The 21,614-nt window shown below is 33.5% G+C and overlaps 2 protein-coding genes across 3 annotated transcripts; one reads left to right on the top strand and one right to left on the bottom strand.

Annotated features, from left to right (window-relative positions):
* The first annotated feature begins 1,381 nt into the window (after window positions 1-1,381).
* On the top strand, window positions 1,382-4,455 carry LOC141592511 (tRNA (guanine-N(7)-)-methyltransferase). The gene is made up of 2 exons (XM_074413220.1): window positions 1,382-1,454; window positions 3,495-4,455. Exon 2 carries the CDS (start codon window positions 3,545-3,547, stop codon window positions 4,301-4,303), a length of 759 nt encoding a protein of 252 aa, XP_074269321.1. The 5' UTR covers window positions 1,382-1,454; window positions 3,495-3,544; the 3' UTR covers window positions 4,304-4,455.
* A 4,365-nt stretch (window positions 4,456-8,820) lies between these two features.
* Window positions 8,821-13,221, bottom strand: LOC141592496 (calcineurin B-like protein 1). 2 transcript variants are annotated; one of them, XM_074413209.1, is made up of 9 exons: window positions 12,856-13,221; window positions 11,918-12,054; window positions 11,235-11,317; window positions 10,712-10,771; window positions 10,450-10,558; window positions 10,307-10,359; window positions 9,585-9,665; window positions 9,235-9,347; window positions 8,821-9,136 (listed from the first exon to the last, which is right to left on the bottom strand). In XM_074413209.1, the coding sequence occupies exons 2-9, from the start codon at window positions 11,994-11,996 to the stop codon at window positions 9,073-9,075; spliced, it is 642 nt and encodes a 213-aa protein (XP_074269310.1). In that variant the 5' UTR covers window positions 11,997-12,054; window positions 12,856-13,221; the 3' UTR covers window positions 8,821-9,072. The 2 variants fall into 2 exon arrangements, with proteins under 2 accessions (XP_074269310.1, XP_074269303.1); XM_074413202.1 differs by having other exon boundaries at window positions 11,918-12,084; window positions 12,856-13,174.
* Between the last annotated feature and the right edge of the window lie 8,393 nt (window positions 13,222-21,614).

The following is a 21,614-nucleotide window of genomic DNA, read 5'->3' as shown; positions in this document are numbered from 1 at the left end:
TCTTACCTAGTTAACCACTTACGCATTTTATCTTTAAGTTAAGGGTTTTTTTGTCAAAACCTACCTTATGTTTAGGGGTATTTGTAAAAATACTACCTATATTATTTTTCTTGTTTCATACTACCTTTGTTTTCTCATTTTTTTAGTCAATAACTACCTACGCTAAGAGTCTAGACATATTTGGTTTGTTTTGCGGCTTTAACCCATCTCACATGGCTCTTTTATGTTTTAATCTTACCTAAGCCTGATTTTGGGAAGTCATGATGTACTTATGCTTAACTTTAGTAAATGTTATGTACTCGTAGTTATTATTGAAATGTGAAATTCATAAATTTTTCTTATCTGAAGTCAAATTGTGGTTTGAATGCGATTGATCATTGTTGTTTGATGTTAACAAAAACATATGAGATAGCTTAATGTCGTTAAATTGACCAAATCTTGCCATATTTTCGACATAGGTAGTTATTGACCAAAAAAGGAGAAAACAAAGTAGTCTAAAACAAGAAAAATAATATAAGGTAGTATTTTTATAAATATCCCTAAATATAAGGTAGTTTTTGACAAAAAACCCTTAAGTTAAATACTCCCTCCAATTTCATTTATTGTTCATCTTTCCCTTTCCATCCATTTTCCTTATTGTTCTCTCTTTCCTTTTTCGGACAACTTGTATGGTCCAACATCAATTTAATGTGAAGTCATGTATATTATGTGGTCCAAATTAATTCCCTTATTTCTTATGCCAAAAAAAAAAAGAGGAATAATAAATAAAATTGGAGGGAACAAGTTTCATCCTGCTCTGAATTATCAAGCCATAAATGATGAACCCATCCAAATATATTTAAAGAAATATGGTCCAGCCCAACTTGACACTTCCACCCCAACTCGTGAAGGGATCCAGCCCATCTAACCTGTAGGTACCTCTACTTGGGAGTAAACCTGGCAAACAGCCAAACAGATCAAGTATAGGTCGGGTAGTTTGAATAACGTAGGGGTCAAAGCACTATACGGAGTATAACGATAAATATTCGGATCAAATTATAAATTGCATCGGGGCAATTCAAAATACACAAAAACTATTCTACAACTAGTTGTATAATAGTTATGTACAACCGCGTCAAAGTTATCGAGCTCTCACACAAAGTTGTTGAGTTATTTTATAAGTTATTGAGCTTAATAATTATTCTGTTAAACTCAACAACTTTGTATCATAACTCGATAATTTTGTTAATAGAGCTCGATAACTTTGTAACAAAGCTCCACACCACTGAATAAGTTGTACATACAACCAATACGGGTCATACTAAGGATCAAAATTCAAGTGTCGAGTTGAGTACAAATCGGATTATCCGGACTCAATTTTAAGTTTTTAACCCCTCCATTTCGTTCATAATTTTTCATTCTACCTTTCAATTTGCTACTCCCTCCCCTCGCCTGTCTTCACTTGTATCCTTCAGGTACTCTTTCTTCTTCTTCTTCTTTTTTTCAAAGTTTCAATCTTTCACATTTATGCAATTCAATTAATCTCCATTACCCTATTGTAGTTCCGTCTGATTTGTACTGTGTTAGGGTTTCTATATCTCCATCTTTAATTTAATTTCATGGGTTATTGTTCAATTTTTAATGCTAGCTGTTTAAATTTAGTTAGATGGTGTTAAAAGACTTGAACTTTTCTGGGTTTTACTTAGTTAATGTATCTTTGATTTTATTTCACGTGGCATTCTTTGTTTTTGGATTATGAATTGGCAGTCATTCGATACAGTTCTTGACGCAATTAGGATTCTGAATCACTCGGAAACAGCCTCTTTGTGTTTCTAATAACAATTGTAAGGCTGTGTATATCCGACCCCCTTATCCTGCAATTTGCAGAGCCCTTTAGACATTGGGGTAATATTGTTGTTGGTTCGTTCTTTGATTCTTTATGCTAGCTGCTGAGTTTTCTGATTTATCCTTTGTAAATTAGGGTTTTTTTATGTTAATTATTGTATCTTTGATTTAATTTTATGGGGTCTTTTGTTAATTTTAATTCTAGCAGCTTGAATTTAGTTCAAAGGTAATAAAGATTTTGACTTTTGTGGGTTATCCTTTGTAAATTAGGGTTTATTTAGGTTAACTAGTGTATCGTTGATTTAATTTCGCGGGTCATTTTTAAAATTTTAATCTAACTTTTCTGTGTTATCCTTTTTAGATTAGGGTGTTTTAGTGTTAAATTGTGTTGGGTTGCTGAGAAATAATTGATGAGTTTGAACGGTTTAGCCGTTTAGGTGAAAGTTTTTTCATTGAAGTCGCACATGTATGAATTTTAGAGCAAACTTTTTAAGGTCTTTTAATGTTCATTAGTCTTTATAGAGGCGGAGAAGGCGATTGCATCTATTAACTGCATTATCCATGATATTAAGTGTATTGCGTCTCATTTTCATTGTTGCTCTCTTAGTTTCTGTCCTAGGGGAGTGAATAGGATAACTCATAATCTTGCTCAGGAAGCTCTTTTGTAAGCTATGCTATGTGTTGTTGTCAAAAAAAAAAAAAAGTCTTTATAGAGGAGAAAAGATATACCAGTATTGTTCGGGTAACAAGCGATATGTTTGTAATTAGTGAAATCATTCCAGATAAGAAAAGGGTTCCTGACTACTCACCCTCTTGCTGGTTTCTGAATCTCTGTATTGTGATGATGAAAATCCATATACAGAAACCTGCTGTAGTCATGCCGTCGCGGCTTGTTTGACAACATGGTCTCGATCTTTAAGGATTGCATTAGAAGTGAAAGGATCGTGTATTTGTTTTGATACTGTGATTGACTTGTGTTAGTAATTTGGTGTATTAACTTGTGCTGATTCGTTCTGAACTTGCGGTCAGCAAGTCAGTTAACTAGCTTTCGATTTTATGTTCTTACTTTTTCCAAACCATGAATTGTTAAGGCTATTAATTTGCGTGCTGAAGCAATCGATTGATGGTTCCATAAATCTGAAACAAATGTATGGTAGTTTCGCTTATGTTATTCTCGCAGACAACTTCGTATGCTTCATACAACCAATTCTTCTAGGTTCCTTATCCCTCCGGTAAAATTAAGAATGTAGCAGAGATGTTTAATTTGAATATAGTAAAATTCGGCATTGACAGATATCACTGTATGAAGAAGATAACTTACGTAAAAAAAAAAAAAGGATTTTCGCTCTCTGATTAGTCATAACCTTTACTCTGTATGTTGACTGTATAACTTTATTTTGTTTGCGTGCTCTTTCTCAAAGGATTACCTTATAATATATAGCTACAATTTCCCAAAGTTTTCCTCCTGAGCTTCATGTGGACGATTTTTTAACTAATTAAGCCATGCCCTAAACAAAAATGTTTGAGATTACGTTTTCGTTTACTTTCTTTTTCTAATTGTCTTTTTAACTGTTGATGGCTTACTATTTTCTTGTTTTTCATTAGTCTCTTCCGTTTTTTTTTTTTTGATTGTCGTTTTGCTAATGCTTTGTTGCTGTTGTTTCGAGCAGAATTTTTGAAACTTCAGTCCCCCGTTTACCAAGCATCCTTTACAGGAGACATGTCGGAGAACCAAGGAAATCCCACTTTAAACAAAAACACAGGTTTGCCTCGGAAGCGGTTTTACCGAGCCCGTGCTCATAGTAACCCATTAAGCGACTCTCACTTTCCTGTCCCACTGTCACCTAACCATGTTGACTATTCCCTACATTTTCCCCAACTATTTCCTACCAGTGATCGTTCCGGAGACGAAAGAAGAATTGAGTTTGCTGACGTAGGTTGTGGTTTCGGAGGGCTTCTTATCAGCCTTTCCACTCTTTTCCCCGAAAAGCTAATGATTGGCATGGAAATCAGAGACAAGGTGACTGAATATGTCAAAGAAAGGATCGTGGGCTTGCGAACTACAAATCCCGGTCAATACCAGAATGTCTCGGTGGTACGAACCAACTCCATGAAATACATTCCAAACTATTTCGAAAAGGCTCAGCTATCGAAAATGTTTTTCTTGTTCCCGGACCCACACTTCAAAGAGAAGAACCATCGTCGAAGAGTTATCAGTCCTTTTTTGCTGGATGAATATGCTTATGTACTCCGAGAAGGAGGTATTATTTACACAATCACGGATGTCGAGGAATTGGGAGAGTGGATGAAGTCCTGCCTAGAAAATCATCCCATGTTCGAAGCTCTAAGCGCTGATGAAGTTTTAGCCGATCCAGTGGTTAAGCTCCTGGAAATGGCCACAGAGGAAGGGCAGAAGGTCGCTAGAAACGGTGGACAGACCTTCAGGGCAGTTTTCAGGCGGATTGCCTTAACTTCTTAGCAAAACCCGATTTTTTTCCTTTCTTATATTCTGTAGTTTCACCGAATTTTGTACGGGTAATTCACTTTTTGGATCTGATAATCTGTGAGAGTTGTAGTCTTCTCAACTGAGTTCTTGTTTTTATGACGAATATTAGCAAGAGCTATTGCATCCATGATAGATGCTGTGAGTTACGCTACTGTGTCTCATGCCCGCATAGGAAATAGCTGAGTCGATCTCGGTCCAAGCTTTGATGGGACCGATATTGTTGTGTGAGGCCTTGAGCCAAGGTTAACTTCAAGCTTCGGGTTAGCTTGAAAAAAACCGAGCTCATTTAGTTGCGTTTTTTTTCGATTGTCTTTTCAAGCCACTTAAACAAGTGATTAGGGTTCGATTCCTGACTCTTGCGAATGAAAAAAGCCAAATTTGGGAGGGGTCAACCCATTAAATTGCCTTCGGTACCCCGAAGAAGATTGCCCCAGCTGTACTCCTGATCAACACCAAAAAAAAAAAAAAAAAATAAAAAAAAAAAAAAATAAAAAAATGTTCTTCCTAAATTTCAATCAGCAAGGCACATTGATTGTAGACAGTCATACACCCGTACGATACAATGATAGCTATGATACAATGTTAGGTATGAACTCCGGAGTAGTCACTCCGGACACCCATTGAGCCCCGCTCTTATAATGTAAACAAGCGGTATAAGGCGAGCCAACTTACAGGTCGCCTTGTTGCGATCACGTCTTCCAAAGTGTAGGCTCAAGAGAATCCGAGTCCAGAACTACATTCCTTTAGATTTAAGAAGAGCCCATTACGTAAAAACATAAACATATCTGACTGACCCAAACAATCAAGAGAATCCGAGTCCAGAACTACATTATTACATATTGACCCAAACAGACATATTAACCCGTTTGTTAGGTTTAGACTCTTAACTGAGACTAGCTGCATTATTCGACGTCCACGGACCTTATCGTATAGCCATTACCTCCGACTTATCATGGTTGTTCAATCCCGGGTAAACCGGTATAGTGGCATTAAATCGGGTCACAATCGACCGACCCCAGTATATCGAAGATTCGAACACACCTAGAAACAAGATTAGATGTCGAAAGAATGTCTGAACAAAATAAGAAATTAAATGTGATGGTACGTCCACTAGTTGCACATCAAATTGCTCTTAAACATTGACTTACTGTAACATTCATCATCCAATTTTTGTCACATTTAATTAATTTACCCACCAATAATAATAATAATGCAACTAGTGTAGATCCCGCGCAAAATACGCGGTAAATATAGGAATTTTAATTTTTAGTGTATTAGTTATAGATTTTAGATTTATATCTCGCGAATTTTTATAAAAGATAACTAATATTAAAATTAATCAAAAGAATTAAATAATTCCAAGAATTGTGTTTTTTATGAAAATATTTTAACTACATCAATTTGTTTTTTAAAAACGTTTTTTTTCACGAAGTTAATAATAGGAGATACAGTTTTTATGTATAGATTAATTTAAATGGAAAATTAGTTTAATAAATGAAAATCTAATTTGTTTCCATATATAAGTTTGAGCACTTTAGAGGGAAAACTTTAGAGAAGTTGTATACTTTTAAAATTTGCACCTCATTAATATTTATCAGTTCACCCCATTGTATTTTGATATGAAATAAAAAAATTAAAATGGAGAAGTAATAAAAAAATTTATTTAAGTTGTGAATTTTTTTTTAGTGAATGTTTTTTGTCACAAATTTAATAGTAAGCATGTGTCAAGTTATTTTATACAGTAATAATTATTGCATTACTGAAAAATTTAGCAACTTATACTTTATAATTTAATATCTATTTTATTTTATTTTAATAAAAAAAAGTCATAATTATGAATTTATTTAAAAAAATTAGAGTTTATTTATAAGAATATATTCATTGAAAGATAATAATGTAAAGAAAGAAAATTTAATTTGTTACCTTATTTAGCTATATGCTTTTTGGAGGGAAAACTAAGAGAATTTTTATTCTCTTAGTAGTAGGGGGATTCTTCACGTATACGCCTCTTACTTAAATTAGTAAATATTACCTGATTTTATTAAACATTATATATAACATTTTAGCATGGCCTATATATAAATATAAATCACGCAACTTTAATTTCAAACTGTCATAATTATTACGTAGCTCATGATGAACCATTATTGGTACGTCACCCGGGCAATGTAATAATGCGATTGGCGGCCTTAGTTAAGACTAGACCTGGCAAACGGGTTAACCTGGTATGTTCAGGTCTGGTCATTTTCAAATTTAATTGAATTTGGGTCTGGTCGGGTTATTCTCGGGTTGTTTACTACCAAGTTAATTAGGGATAATAGTCAGTTTCCAACCATAAATATTCGATTCGGGTTATTCAATCCTCTATTCAGGTGTCGGACAGGGTACGGGTCAATTTTCCAAGCCTACTAGTTAACACCATCTTAAGTTTAGATGTGGTAATCAATTGGTCTTTGTTAATCAAATTGGTCTGTCTTGAGTTATTAAGACCTTCTGAATTTAGAATCACTCCTTTTACGTTTGTTTTATTTAAATCGGCCGTGAGTATTGTCTTAAATTAAGAGTTAAAACGCTCTTAAATAAAAAGTTGCACAAATTCTCATTTGTGACGGCCTATATCCGTCACAAGCTTGTGACGGGTCAAATAAAACCCACATGGGAGGATAAAGACAAATCATTTGTTATTCTCTATGCATTCTACTTTTTGTCTTATCTACCATGTGGGTGTACTTGACCCGTCACAAGCTTGGGACGGATATAACGGATATATCCGTCACAAGGGAGACCTATTGAAAAAGTTGTGGTAATAATGTGTTATGGAGATACAGTCATTTGCTCTTGCTTGTGGAAACCCTACAAGATGTAACATTAGAGACATGTGCACCATTAGGTTGTTGATGCAACATATTTTTTGTGGATGCTATCTTTGGTATTACCAACACGAACAAAATATGTTATTAATGGGGGTCTTTCATTTGAGGCGATACATAGTGGGCTCACTCCGATTCGACACGGAGCGATTTTGAGATCGGATTGGTTAAAGCTCGGTAAATATTGACTCAGGTGAGCACGTCTTGTGTTGACTTGAGAGTTACTAAAACCTGGTTAAGAGAACTTTAACCTAATTCAAATTAATATTTCCTCGGTTCAACGTATTCTTTACGTTTTCTTTTTAGAGTCTATATATATGGTTAATAATACAACATAAATACCCTTAACATTACATCAGGGGTGGACGCAGAATTTTCCTTTAAAGGGCCACAATTATTTCATTTGATACACTCATACATAGTGGGCTCAGTCCGATTTTGAGATTGGATTGGTTGGAGCTCGGTAAATATTGACTCAGGTGAGCACGTCTTGTGTTGACTCGAGACTTGCTAAAACCTGGTTAAGAGAACTTCAATCCCGACTCAAATAAATTTATACTTCCTTTTTGAGTATTACATATTCCTTCTCAATATCAATGGATTCTTTACGTTTTCCTTTTTGAGTCTATATGTATGGTTAATTACTTAAGGGGTTTTTCTAACGTGTGCCCTAAGGGCACACATTAATAACCCATATATGGTAAGTTTAACAACATATTCTCATACGTTAGAAAAACCCATTAAGTAATGTAAAAAATCCGCATCCCTTAGGGCACACGTTAAACAACCTTAACATTACATGCAAGTGAAGTCCTAAAAATCCGCATCCAAAACAAATGTAAAAAATATGATGAATACGAGGGAGTAACGTTTTTTACGGTTTCACCTCTGGTATGATAGACAAAGGCTTTCAAATTGAGAGAACAAGTTGTACCTCCCATCCATCTCCGCTGGCCTTAAAAGACCAAATTAAATGCCTAGCATCTAAAAGACGGCAAGAATATATCAACTTTAAGTGCATAGCAAGCCATCAACTATAAGTGCGTACTAGCTCCTGACCGTCACAAGTAAGACTTATTATTTTGAATTACAAAGTCTTACTTGTGACTGTCAGTCTGTCACAACTCACAAGCTTGTGACGACTCACAAGGCCACCCTTAAGATATAGGGAACCTCTAATGTTACAGAGTACAAGAATTGTACCACGAAAAAAAATGTGTAGAGCGTGTATTAACGTAGCGTGTTTAACTCACACCGAGGTCCGTGAGACCGTGGGTTCATGACACAATCCTAGCGGATTTATCATTACGCAAAATTTAATTTCTGCACACATGATATCGAGTATTTACTCATGCCTTTGTCGAAGCATGAGACTAAAGCATTACCCAAGGTACCATCGAGGATTGTAAACTAGGTTACGATTCCAATACCAAAATACGATATGCATAATTGAAGGGAGTTGGGAAAAAAAAAAAAAAACACACTCGAAAAATGACTAATTGATCCTTTGGTAAGCGATATGTAGGCTTTTTTTTTTTTTTTTTTACTTTTACTTTCCGATTAACAATTTTTCCACTACAATTTTGATACGAAGTAAATCATAGTAAAAAAAGATTATGATTTAGGAGGATAATAAAAGCCAGCACATCTCACATAAAATGAGTAACCATATTCACACACTATTCTTCTCAAGCACACTGCCTCTATACTCTTCTTTACAGTGGTTGGAATAACACTAGGAGGTCGGGATGGCGTAATACTAGGAAAAATCGAGCAGTAGCTTTGACGTATTTGCAGATTCTGAATTTTGAGAATCTGGGGTGTACCCGTAGGCTGCATCGATGCTGTTAAGGGCTTGATCGTCTTTTTTTATTACGTGGCCATTTCATCAACTTCTGAGTGAAAAACAAAACTTGGAAATGTCGTCGTGATATCCCTGTGCCATTTTCATGGTAAATAACAGTTAGTTCTAAATCATCTCGTCAAAGAATGAGAAATGTCGTGTGCAAGAAAGAGGCGGTCTAATATCAGTACCTCAGATACTGGAGTGTCATTATTTTCAACAATGACGGGTTTTTAGACACAAACTGTTGCCACTCCGATTTATCAATCTTTCCGTCTTGATTTACATCAGCCTCTTGGAAAGTCTGTTCACAGCATAAATTAGCAAAATGAGTATCAGGTTTATTAGGGTTTAAATGGGTCATTGTGGGACTGTCACAACCCGTATTCAACACCGTGTCTGAAACATTCAAAACCTTTACAAAGCAGTCGGGACTGTCAAAAGTCAAAACCCATATTTAACACCCTCTCTCGAGGTACTGGTTGAATCTTAAACCAAGTGGATTCACAAAGCAGAAACGAGTAAAGAAAAGGTAGCTCACCTTATCAAGTATAATTTCGATTGTTTCATCTGCCAACTTCAACTCAGATTCACATAGAATTGCAATTAACATTCGTCTCACCTGTTCAAACGATCAAATATGTCAACAAAGTGTGCAAGTATGCTACGAATGAACGATGGTCCACGTAAAGAAGCATAATGTCGATAAAAGCAAACTAAAAATTCGAGTGTGCTCTAAATCTGCCATATGAAAAGATACTCAGCTGCAGTCAGCAGTCTCAGCACATGCAAAATCACGGTCAGGTGCATTCTCGCTTCTCAAAAGCTATTTAGCAGCATCTTGATTTAACAGATAGTGATGTCCCATGTCATAATCGTTAATTCATTACCATGCGAAAGAATATATAAAGGGAATATTAACCTTAAATCACACCAAGTGTGACAAGGATAGCCACAGAAAAAAAATTCAGAAAGGACGGCAACGATTACTAGAACATGTGAACTTGGTATGTTAACAAATTAGGAGACAATCGTCATTAGCAAGAGAATAGGTAGATGATGACAAAAGTGCGAGAATACGAGCAATGGATACCATCCTACCAGCAAACACTGTGTCCGGTTCACACAAAACAATATCAACACCTCATATAGTAGCAACAATCATACAAAACATACTAGGAGTCTAAAACAGGAAGCGCAACCGCCAAGAAAATAACATGGACCCATGTAATAACATTTCCGTACAAAATCCAATAGGTTTACCTCTTGGCGCTCAATAAAACCAGTGCTATCCAAATCATAGAGCCTAAAAGTGACTGCATAGAAAAAGAAGGCATATGATCAGGCAAACATAAGACAAGATAGAGGATGCGGTAATAGAACCTGGCAATCTCCTTGTAACTTACAGTCGATTTTATCTTCTATAGAGGCGTTAGGGTGAAAGACATTAAGCGTTCTAACAAAGTCACCAAAGTCCACGACTCCTTTCCGCTTAACATCAAACAAATCGAAAATCTGTGCACAAGAGGGGCAAGTGTCGTTAGATGTCAATTCAAGAGCTTTCTAGCTCCACGAGAAAAAGAAACTACAGGGGATTATGAAAAATTAACGGAAGTGTGGATCTTGGTTGCTATAGTAAGGTAAATTTGATATGTAGTAGCGACATACCCGGTCGGCAAAAAGATTTTCTTTCTTTTTGTTCTTGAATAAAGCAAGTTGAAATTCCTCCTGAAGACGAAACTTGACTATTATTAGTTAAGTGTGCCATTATCCACACAACAAATAAGAACTTATCGAGAACATGCAAGTTTAGATGCACATGTATTGACTACCCAACATTCAACAAGCAACCAAAATGGACTACGTATTACAGACACATAACCATGTGCAGGAGCCATTTCCAGGTAATGATTTAGACAGTATGGAGTATGGACCCATTTCCCATCTCTCAGCCAAACTCGAAGTAAACTCCGTTCTAAACAACAACATCAGAGCCTTAATCCCAAAATGATATGGGGTAAACTCCGTTCTAAACTCTCAGTAAATTTCCACAAGCTTAAATTCGGAGATATAAATTGAACCACTAGCTCAAAAATCAAAATACATAATGACGGGGATAAAGTAATTCTGTAAAAAGAGGGGGTGAATCCTTATGAACTGAGAACTTGAGAAGAATTCAAAGATTAGGTACCTTGCTTATAAGACCATCGTCAATCACAGAACTGCTAATGCTCTTGAACAACTCGAACAAAGCTTCAACTTCACTAACGCTAACTGTTAGAAGAAACAGAAGATTAAACAGACGGACCCAAAATATTTATGCTTCATAAATATTCAAAAAATACGATTACAAAATAAAGGTTTAAATTCACGAAAATTAATCAAAATAATACTCCCTCTGTCCCGGTCATTTGTTGTCCTTTTCCATTTTAGGGTGTCTCAGTCATTTGTTGTCCTTTCTATTTTAAGAATGAACTTGATGAGTAATTTGATCATACTCATTCAATTTGTTCCACTTGTCATTTAGTTATTGGTCATCTCCTCCTTCCTTGGTCTTTGTGCCAAAACCAAAGGACAACAATTGACCGGGACGGAGGGAGTACAAGTTTCCAGTGTCCCGGGATCCCGGGTCCCATAAAATAGATCAACCATTGGATAAGATACTTATATTCTTCATTGAACTCAAAAAATTAAATTTGTCATAACTAGCAAAATCCTAGACACAATGTGATACTTGCGAGTCCAACTAACCTATCTGATCAAATTAGTTATGCTCATACTCCGTCGAAAACTACCATATTTGTCCTATGATTTCATATTAACTAGGTTCTTTATCATGATAGAGTTCTAAAACTTAATCAAATAGTTGCTTACAAGCAGTTTGCGAAGCGAGGTACACCGGGTCCTCATGTCCAGGAAATTGCTTAGTCGCAGTCGAATGAAAACAGCCCATTTTTACACCAAGGATGAAAGATCCCACCACCACCACTTCAATAAGCACTAGGCTTTTACTACAACATCACCAGTAAAACCATCTTAACCTTGCAAATTTCAAAAGCAAAACAAAATACAAACCAAAAGATGCAATTTATCAGTAAAAAACAATACTATGTCTAAATCCCTCATATATGGGCAAATAATGTTAAAAAGGAAAGGGATTCTGAAACGTCAGAAGCTTGTAACCGTCACAAGACTTGTTAGGCAAATTAGCACTACAAATTCTGTACATTACTGTTACTACCTAGACAAAAATAAATCACCTATTAGCATTCAAAAAGCACAAAGTGGTCAACAAAGTCAATAGTTATCTACTGTTTTTTTTAACTATTCACTGAGACGGAGGGACTACATCGTAGATTCCTAGAATATACTTGTAAAGTCGAATCAGTACCACCTGGTGACGCGATATCGAGTCCTTTTCCCTTTTTACATCCCCCAATTAACTACCCAACAACAAAATTACATTACCAAATAAAGAAAGTTACAATCTTTATGCTAAATAAGATGAATCAAGAAAAAATAGAACAAACCCATCATATAATTGCAATAATTAAGCTAAACAAACATTCAAATATTCATATTTCAATTACAAATTAGTCAAATACCCATTAAAAAGATCACAAATTTGATCATCAAAACTTACATAAATCAAGAAATTAAAGATTACCCAATACATTTCTAACTGATTCCAATAAAAAGACGAAGACTTTATACAAATTAAATAAATAAAAACCCAAATTAAATCTGAGAAAATACAATTGAATAAATAAAAGGGAGAAATTAATCATTAATCAAAATTATTATAAACTCACCGAGAATAAAGGGTGAACCGCCGGAAAAATCCGCCGGAATCACGGCTTTTGAAGAGAAGAAAGGGCACAAAAAAAATTATGGAAGAAAATAAATAAATAAAATGTATGATAGAGAAATAAACAATGGTGTATTGTCGGTTTTTTATAGTTTAATTGTCTAATTATAAAAAAATATTATGCAATAAATATGTGATTATATGCAATAATAATTGTTATATTTGTTGTATTATATTGTAATAATGATTAATAATTATACAGGTGATTTGGTCTGTAGATTTGAAGAGAGGGAAATTTGGAAAGAATGTGTGGAAGTATGGTAAGGTTGGGTAGAGAAGAGGATGGTTTATATAAAGTTCGAGGTGTGTTAGAAAGTAAGGAACCGTGTTCATTTGGTGTTTTTATTGCCATGTGGTCATGGTTGGTAAATCGATAGCGGGCGGGGTTGGGTCGGGTCGGGTCGGGTCGGGATATCTCATGTTACCTCAATCTTTGACATATCGATAGCGGTCATGGCGGGGTGGGCTATCTCGTGTTACCTCAATCTATGATAGTACATCCATACTCGATAGAGGGTGAGGCCGGGTTGGGCCATCTCGTGTTACCACAATCTTGGCCGAGGATAAGTCAGTGAGGGACGAGCCTAGATATTTTTTTTTTATTTTTTTTTTTCGTATGCAAAGCAAGTCGGCCTGAGTGGTTGGTTGGTCGGGTTGGCTCGGGCTAGATTAGAAGGTGGGTTCGTCAAAGCTGAACTGAGACACGGGTAGGGTCGGCTTAGTCCGCACCTTTATCCAGCTCTAGGTTTTTATGGATCATAGATTCATATCCTTCATACACCATGTGTAAGTGGGACTCATTGTGTTTTGTATGCACCAAAGTGACAAGAAGCAAACAAGGAAGATGTCGACAGATGAGTTTGACATTATGAGAAGTTTTCAGGATGCATATGAGTTGAGACAGATTATGTTGAGACTTTAGAATGATTCGTGTTGATTGTTAAGCTAAGTATATATTCTAACAAGTTATCATGAGTAACTGTTTTAGTTTAAGGTTTGAGATTTGGTGTTACACATTAGATAGGTTCAGTTGTAGATCAGGTTAAATGGGAGTGTTTTTACTTCAATGAGCTTGGTTTTAGTTTTAGCTATGATTTTGGCTTTGCTTAGCTTTATCTGAGTCAATAATCTTGATTGCTTTGATTTATTTTGAAGCGGTATTAATGAGATTCGAGTTTGTCATTGTTCATAATTTTTTTTCATTAGAAGCATGGTATTTTGATTAATAAGCATGAGTTGCTTATGGGAAAACTGAGTGTTTGATTAAAGTCCATTTAGTTTGAGTTAAAATCGATTTTGAAAGTAGCTTACATATTCCTTTAGTAATGTCTTCACTCTTCAGAAGTTGTGGACTGTGTGAATTGCATTGACGAAAATTATGGACTGTGTTGCGTTCTAAGACTAACTGATAATAAAGGGGTAGTCTCTTAACGTTATAAAGTAAACTTTTCCCTTTCAATCAATGTGGGTAGTGACATTTGATATTTCATGGGTTGGAGTCGATTATTAACAAATCAAGCGAAAATTTCAAATTCAAATAAACTAGATGATAAAATAATTCGTAGACATAAGAAATTTATATGACACTTCTTATATCGATCCAACAAGTGCTTACATATTCTGCCTAAATTACAATTCGTTAAGTTAAGTGAGATGAGCTTACGATAGAGGTGATTATTAGAGAGTATTAGTTAGGAGATATAAGGATGCTCTGTTCCATTTTTTGTGTCAGTCCACTTATCATTTGACACATCACTTGTTGCAAATAAAAAAAATATAACAAATATGCTAATGTGCTAATGTGCTGATAGAGAATGAGACACTAATTGGGATAGAAGATCTTCATTGAGAATATATTATCATTGGATAATATATTTGTTAGGATATTATCTTTAGAAATATCATTGGATTGTTCACCAGACATTCTTTAGAAATAGCCTTAGATTATACTATCTTACATGGTATCAGAGCGGTCTAAAACCGACTACAATCAACCATGTTTTTTTTTTCATTAACAAGCCGAATTCAATAGAGAGAAGGATCGAGTACATTTCTAAATTAGATTGCACGTACATTTTTAAATTAACCCAAATTTGTAATCAACCAACCTTTTAAAAAATATGAAGTTTCTTTGAAACATGGGTGACATTTTAAAGTGAGGATCATGCAATATCAAAATTCCCGATGTTGACATTAAATTGATTTCGCATGTATACGACTATACGAGAGAAAAGAAGAATGTGGGTAAAAATCCAAAAATTGGTAGGGACTTGGGTGCTATTAGTCTATCGCCTAATCTTTCTTAAGACAATACTATCCGTTTTAAGTTATTGTTTTAAGCTTAAAAATGGTCAATATCAACCTATATGGATATATCCGTATATAGGGCAAAGTTTTTACCTTTTTCAATGTATTCTGTTTTTGTCTTATTCATCTCACGTGGATAATATATGTCTTAAATAAGATTTTGTGTTCTTTTAATGAAAAGATGGAATATTCTTTTCTAAATTCCTTTTTACTTTCCCTTTCAATAATATTTTGTTTCCTTGTTCAAATAGTGGTGTGCTAATCTTAATGGTGAAATTAGGAACAAGAAAGTTTGATTTTGTTAAATACTCTTTGAATAGTAATAAATAATTCTATGACAATTCTCCAACAAAATTAGGGGACGATCAAATTTGACAAGAGAAAGATTTTGGAGATTTCCCGGTATAGGATAGAATTTAAACGCCTCGATATAATTAGTTTTCTTTAAAATAGGTATTTAATTGTTTTATAATTAAAACGGATTTTCATATAGTTAATTATGTAAGTTGTGACATATTTTTAGGTTCAACTTGTTTGTTCAATATGCCTCATCAATCGAATGCCCTTTTGAGTCTGGATAATTCACAGGCTTCAATACGATTATATCATGTATTCACGTGTTGGAATGACACTTGTGAGATTTTGAGACTCCACATTTTAAAATCGGGACACAAAGGGTTATTAAGCACATATATCATGCAAGAATTTGATCTTTACCAAAAAGTTCAGCTGATATAACTTGAGAGTTGAGACTTAATCAATAATTCCATTCCGAGTTACGGAGTAATAAAGTGGTTATTAACGCACTCAATTTGCATTAGTTCATTTATAAGATGTTCTCACAATATCGATATTGTAAAACCATTTATCTAAAATATGATAATGTGTTTTATAATTTGTCCCACAATACTTTGATATAAAACTGATTTATAAAAGACAATTTTAGAATTGCCCACACAAGGAGGCTCACAATGCCGTCCTAAATTGGAAATTTGCTCAAGTCTAGTGGGTCGTCCTTGTAGCCAATGTTCCCACTCGTACTCATCATGACCTTCAATTTCGCCTAATTTTTGTACCAACGATTTAAGCTCCAACAATGGAACTTATTTCATTTAGGATATTTAATTCTCTTTTTTGGGTTTTTTTTTTTTGTTAAAAACTACCTTATATTTATGAGTATTTGTAAAAATACTACCTTATGTTATTTTTCTTGCTTTATACTATATTTGTTTTCTCTTTTTTTTTGGTTAAAAACTAACTCTGCTGAAAATATGGCGAGATTTGGCCGATTTAGCAACATTAACCTATCTCACATGACTTTGTTAACATCAAACAATAATGACCAACTGCGTCCAACCCACAATTTAACTTCACATAACCAAAATTTATGTTTTGACATTTCAATAATAACTACAAACATCTACTAAAGTTAACCGTAAGTACATTACGACTTCCCAAAATTGCGCCTAAGCAAGATTAAAACATAAAAGAGTTGAGGGAGATAGGTTTAAGTCGACAAACTGACCAAATTTGTCTAGATTCTTAGCGTAGGTAGTTATTGACCAAGAATAAAGAAAACAAAGGTAGTAGAAAACAAAAATAATAATATAAGGTAATCTTTTTATAAATACCCCTAAATATAAGGTAGTTTTTGACAAAAAAAAAACTCTACTTTTTTATATAGAAAGATTTTTATGTGTAATTTGGCTTGCACATCTTTTATAGTCGACTTGTTATCTACTAACAAGCAGCACAAATGGCTACTCTCATTTCCTTGATTTTCATACCAAAATCAAAGGTAAATAAATATCTGGAACGGAGGAGGTATAAAACAATCAACCAATAAGATATTCTACATAGTTCTTTATTTTGTCCTAACTCTTAAAACAAAATTATAAAATACAATTAAAAATAAAAGTTCATCTAGCTCATTAATTCCATTATTTTTATTAATTTAGTCCACTCTATGTACCTAAATTTCTTTGATTATTTTGTAGGAGATAAGTTATTTTCCGTAGTACTTAAATTCAAAACATTATCCTTGAATTACAATCTTGCTAAGTCAAACAATTTGGCACGTGGCCTAAAGGAAATAAATGAACTCAATCAATTAAATTATTTAAATTATATAAATAAATAAGTTAAACACCATGATAATTGATAATTCATTACAAATGACCAATCTACAGAAGAAAATTCTACACTTGGCGAATATATACATGGTTGTTATGCTTATATATAAATTAAATAATTCCTATTTGTAATTTATTTATTATTTACGTCATTGTTGTTAAATTGTAAATTAATAAAAATTATGTCATTGTCTTTAAATTGTAAATTAATGATTTTTTTTTTGTTGAACAAGCTCTCACATCAAATCTAAGTACTTCCCCCCCATTTGATATAGCACACCACGTACGGTAGCATCTTGAGTTGCCAAAGACTTTTTAGACTTAATAAAGAACATAACCCCACCAAAAAAAAAAAAAATATCTTATAAAATAATCTTAGAATAAGATATCGTAAAACCGTATTATGTACACAAATACCCACGTAAAACACAAAAAATTTGATAACCAGTTGTTATATAATTTGCTGCGTAAAATTACAAGTGATTTTATAATAACGTTTGTGTAAAACTGTCTGATATAAATATGTATTTACGTGGATGTTTACAGATACGTAATTCTTGTACATGAGTCGTTATACTTAATAAAGAACATAACCCCACCAAAAATATAAAAACAAATCTCTTATAAAATAATCTTAGAATAAGATATCGTAAAACCGCATTATGTACACAAATACCTACGTAAAACACAAAAATTCGATAACCAGTTATATAATTTGTTGCGTAAAATTACAAGTGATTTTATAATAACGTTTGTGTAAAACTGTCTGATATAAATATGTATTTACGTGAATGTTTACCGATACGGAAATCTTGTACATGAGTCGTTATATAGTTCAAAAAACACAAATTAAATTTTGGGTCCATGTTACATAAGATGATAAATAAAGTGAATATTGTACATTTTGTTTTTCTGGCCACTTGCAAATTGAATATTCATATTTTCTTAGTCAACTATAACAATTTGGCTGTTCTTTTTGGATTTGGAATTGGATAAGTTAGTGTGGTTGGCTTATATCTTCGGTCCTGTTTTTTGTTTTTTTGATTGTAACTATGTGAACTAAATTTAATGAGGTTGGCTAAATTGAACTAAATTAAATTTAATGAAGTTAAACTGAACTGAAAATAGAGTTAATTTATGAAGAGAAAAGTTGAAACTGAACTGAATGAAGTTGAACTGAACTGTGAACTGAATAGAGCTAAAATGAGCCGAAATTAAGTGCAAATGAACATGGCCTAAGTAGTAAATACTTTTGATTCTTTGGAATACAAAGCTTCACATAGTAATAGAGTGAAAATGAAAATTATTTGCTTTCACAAAAAATGTGGTTTGACTAAATAAACAAAAAGCTTTACGACTTTATATATCATTCAAACTGTACATTGTATAGTAGATGTCAGCTAACTTAGCCCTTAAAATCATAAGGAGTGATTCTTATAACTTGGGTTTAGATCGAACCCGTAAGCATCAAATTTGCCCCGCGGCTAGCTCTACAACAAAAAGGGGTACATTATCCTAATTTTGACTTTAATGTTAGGGCCTCGGGGTCTAAAAGTGAATGTACTAAAATAAATAATTTAAATGTGAGTATAACATTTATTAGAATCGAAACAATCTAATAAAAATGTTGGATATTAGAGTTTTTCTCTCGTTATAATTAGAGTTATTGTTATCATTACGTGACATAATTATTTGTAAATGTCGTATGACCGAAGTCTTATCGGCCTTTCGGCCGTGTTGTGTCCATGATGTGTGCCGTGGTCTAGGCCGACTAAACAAGCAAGCAGACAGCAAGACCAAATCTAGACAACAAATTATGGGAATCTATAAAAAAACGAGGTCAACAAGCTAGATTAGTGGAGGCTAAAGGCACCTAAATGTGATTAACGTTGTTAATTGACATTTAATTATTTTTTAATACTTGTTTCCTTAGATTTAAGGACATCTGTACTACACTAATGATAAATTAATAAGAACTACAACACTTAGCTTGGCTGCTTTATAGTCCATACGAAGATTGTCGATTTGCAGTAATTGTTACGTAAGACGGTTGTACTGTGTGATGAAGAACATTTTATACTCCCTCCATTCAACTCCACTTTACATGTATTCCATTTCCGTCCATTCAACTCCACTTTACAGGTTTCCTTATTTGGCTAAAAAAATGACAATTCTATCCTTATTGAAAATCTTTATTTACAAAAAATGTCACCCAAACCCCACACTAACCCACCATAAAACCCCACCTTTATGTTTTTTTAATATTTTTAACCTCTTTTTTCTCTTTTCCTATGTACTTTTAATAATTTTTTAATCCGCTCCTTAATATCCGTGTAAAAACCAAAGTTGCAAAGTGGAGTTGAATGGAGGGAGTAATAAATAGTGATTATCTACCTAGTATAAAAGCTAGGTTCTTTAAAACTTTTTTATTGGTCCCTATTTTTTAGGAACAAATTTGTTTTGTTTTGTTGAAGAAACCCACGTTTGTTTGTGGAATTTCTTTAATCTCACAATTTGTGTTTTTTCATTGTATTTGTTTGCCCCATAACTACTACTACCTCTAAACATGAAATTATATTATAGAAATTTGTGATGGAATTATAAGATAACAAAATATTTACGAAGCATTTTTTTCGGTGTGAAATATAATTGTTTTGAGTATCATTTACAAGTCCCATAAATTATTACTATATCAAAAATTTGGAGAAAAGCAATAATAAATTAAATGTTGATAAAGAAATGAAATTAAAATCATTATAACCAGATTTATTATACATGAACAACTCCAAATGACAAAAAAATGAAGCATAAATGATCTTCATGGATAAATCTTATAAAATGCATGTAGAAGATCTGAATATTATGAGGAGTGCTATAAAAAAACATAAAAGTTAAGAGAAATAATTGTAAGCATAAACTTTTTAAAAACTAAATTTTTCATCAATAAACACATAAATTAATATACCCCAAAAACATGAGGGACAAAGACGCAAGTAGGTATTAAAAAATACGAATCATCAAATGTATAAATAATATCCTATGAAATTAGGTTAAAAAAATATTAGATATAATTGCTATGAAGCGGTCAAAATTGATAAAATAACATTAAAATAGTATCAAACCTTATAAATTGAATGAGATGTTTTTTTTTTTTTTCATATACCATACCTTATAATTTATAAAAGCTGTTTAGGTTAGCATTATTTAAAGCTGAATCGGATTGAAGGAGGTATCGAAATTAGATATTGAGAGGGAGATGGATGTGCAAATGAAGAGTGCAAGATATACTAGATAGAGATATCAATGCGCGAGAATAACCAACGTATAGGGGGTGGGTTAGGGTTTAGTCTATTAATTGGATGATCAACAAATTAAATTCTAACGGCTAAATGTTTGTTTTTGGGCCACTTTACAAAATGAATCAAACAAGTCAATATCAATTGATTATTGTGTTTTTGGATTTTGTAATTGAATAATTTATATCTATCACAAACTGTTCGGTTGTATTGGGTTCAGGTAAAAGAGGGTAGGCGTGTTTCAAATTTAGAAAATACAAGTTTATTCACAATTATAATGTCACGGGTTCATGGCATTGCACATTTAACAACTCTCATTTATATTCTCCTTTATCCAATAATAATGGATGTTATTACGACTGTTGACCCGTGCATTTTTTGCACGGATTTAAAACTAGTTTTATGTTAAAAAGTGGTCATTTTAAAAGAGATCATTTTTCACTAATAAATAGTGGCCACCTTGTAAGGCAAATCGATTAAGGTGGTTACATTCTGAGTAGTATTTACCTTATAACTGTCTTATGGTATAATTTGCGTATACTCCCTCCTATTCCGAATAACTGTCCCATTTGCCATTTCTGTCTATTCACATAACTGTCCCATTTGCCATATTTGGACATGTTTTTTGACTTTCCTACCCTTGGCTCTTTTCTTTATTTACCACCCCAACCACCCCTAAACCATCATATTCAATACTTTTCATTATTTAACTCCTATATTCTTACCCCTATACAATACTTTTCATTATTTTAACTTCATTCCTTAATTTTCGTGCCATTGTCCAAATGGGACAGTTATTCGGAATAGGAGGGAGTATCTTTTTGCTTCATAACTGTCTATGTGTTCCCTATTGTCTTTTTCTTGTCTACACTTTTAATCATACGTTGAAGTTTTGACTGTTTCCGAATTTTTATTTTAAAAATTATTCGCACTTCTTTAGCCTCTTTGTTTGACTAATTAGGTTTATT

The sequence above is a fragment of the Silene latifolia genome, chromosome 1, assembly GCF_048544455.1.
Source record: "Silene latifolia isolate original U9 population chromosome 1, ASM4854445v1, whole genome shotgun sequence".
Lineage (NCBI taxonomy): Eukaryota > Viridiplantae > Streptophyta > Magnoliopsida > Caryophyllales > Caryophyllaceae > Silene > Silene latifolia.
The sequence above is the reverse complement of the archived record's forward strand: the minus strand, read 5'-3'. Positions and strand labels throughout refer to the sequence as shown.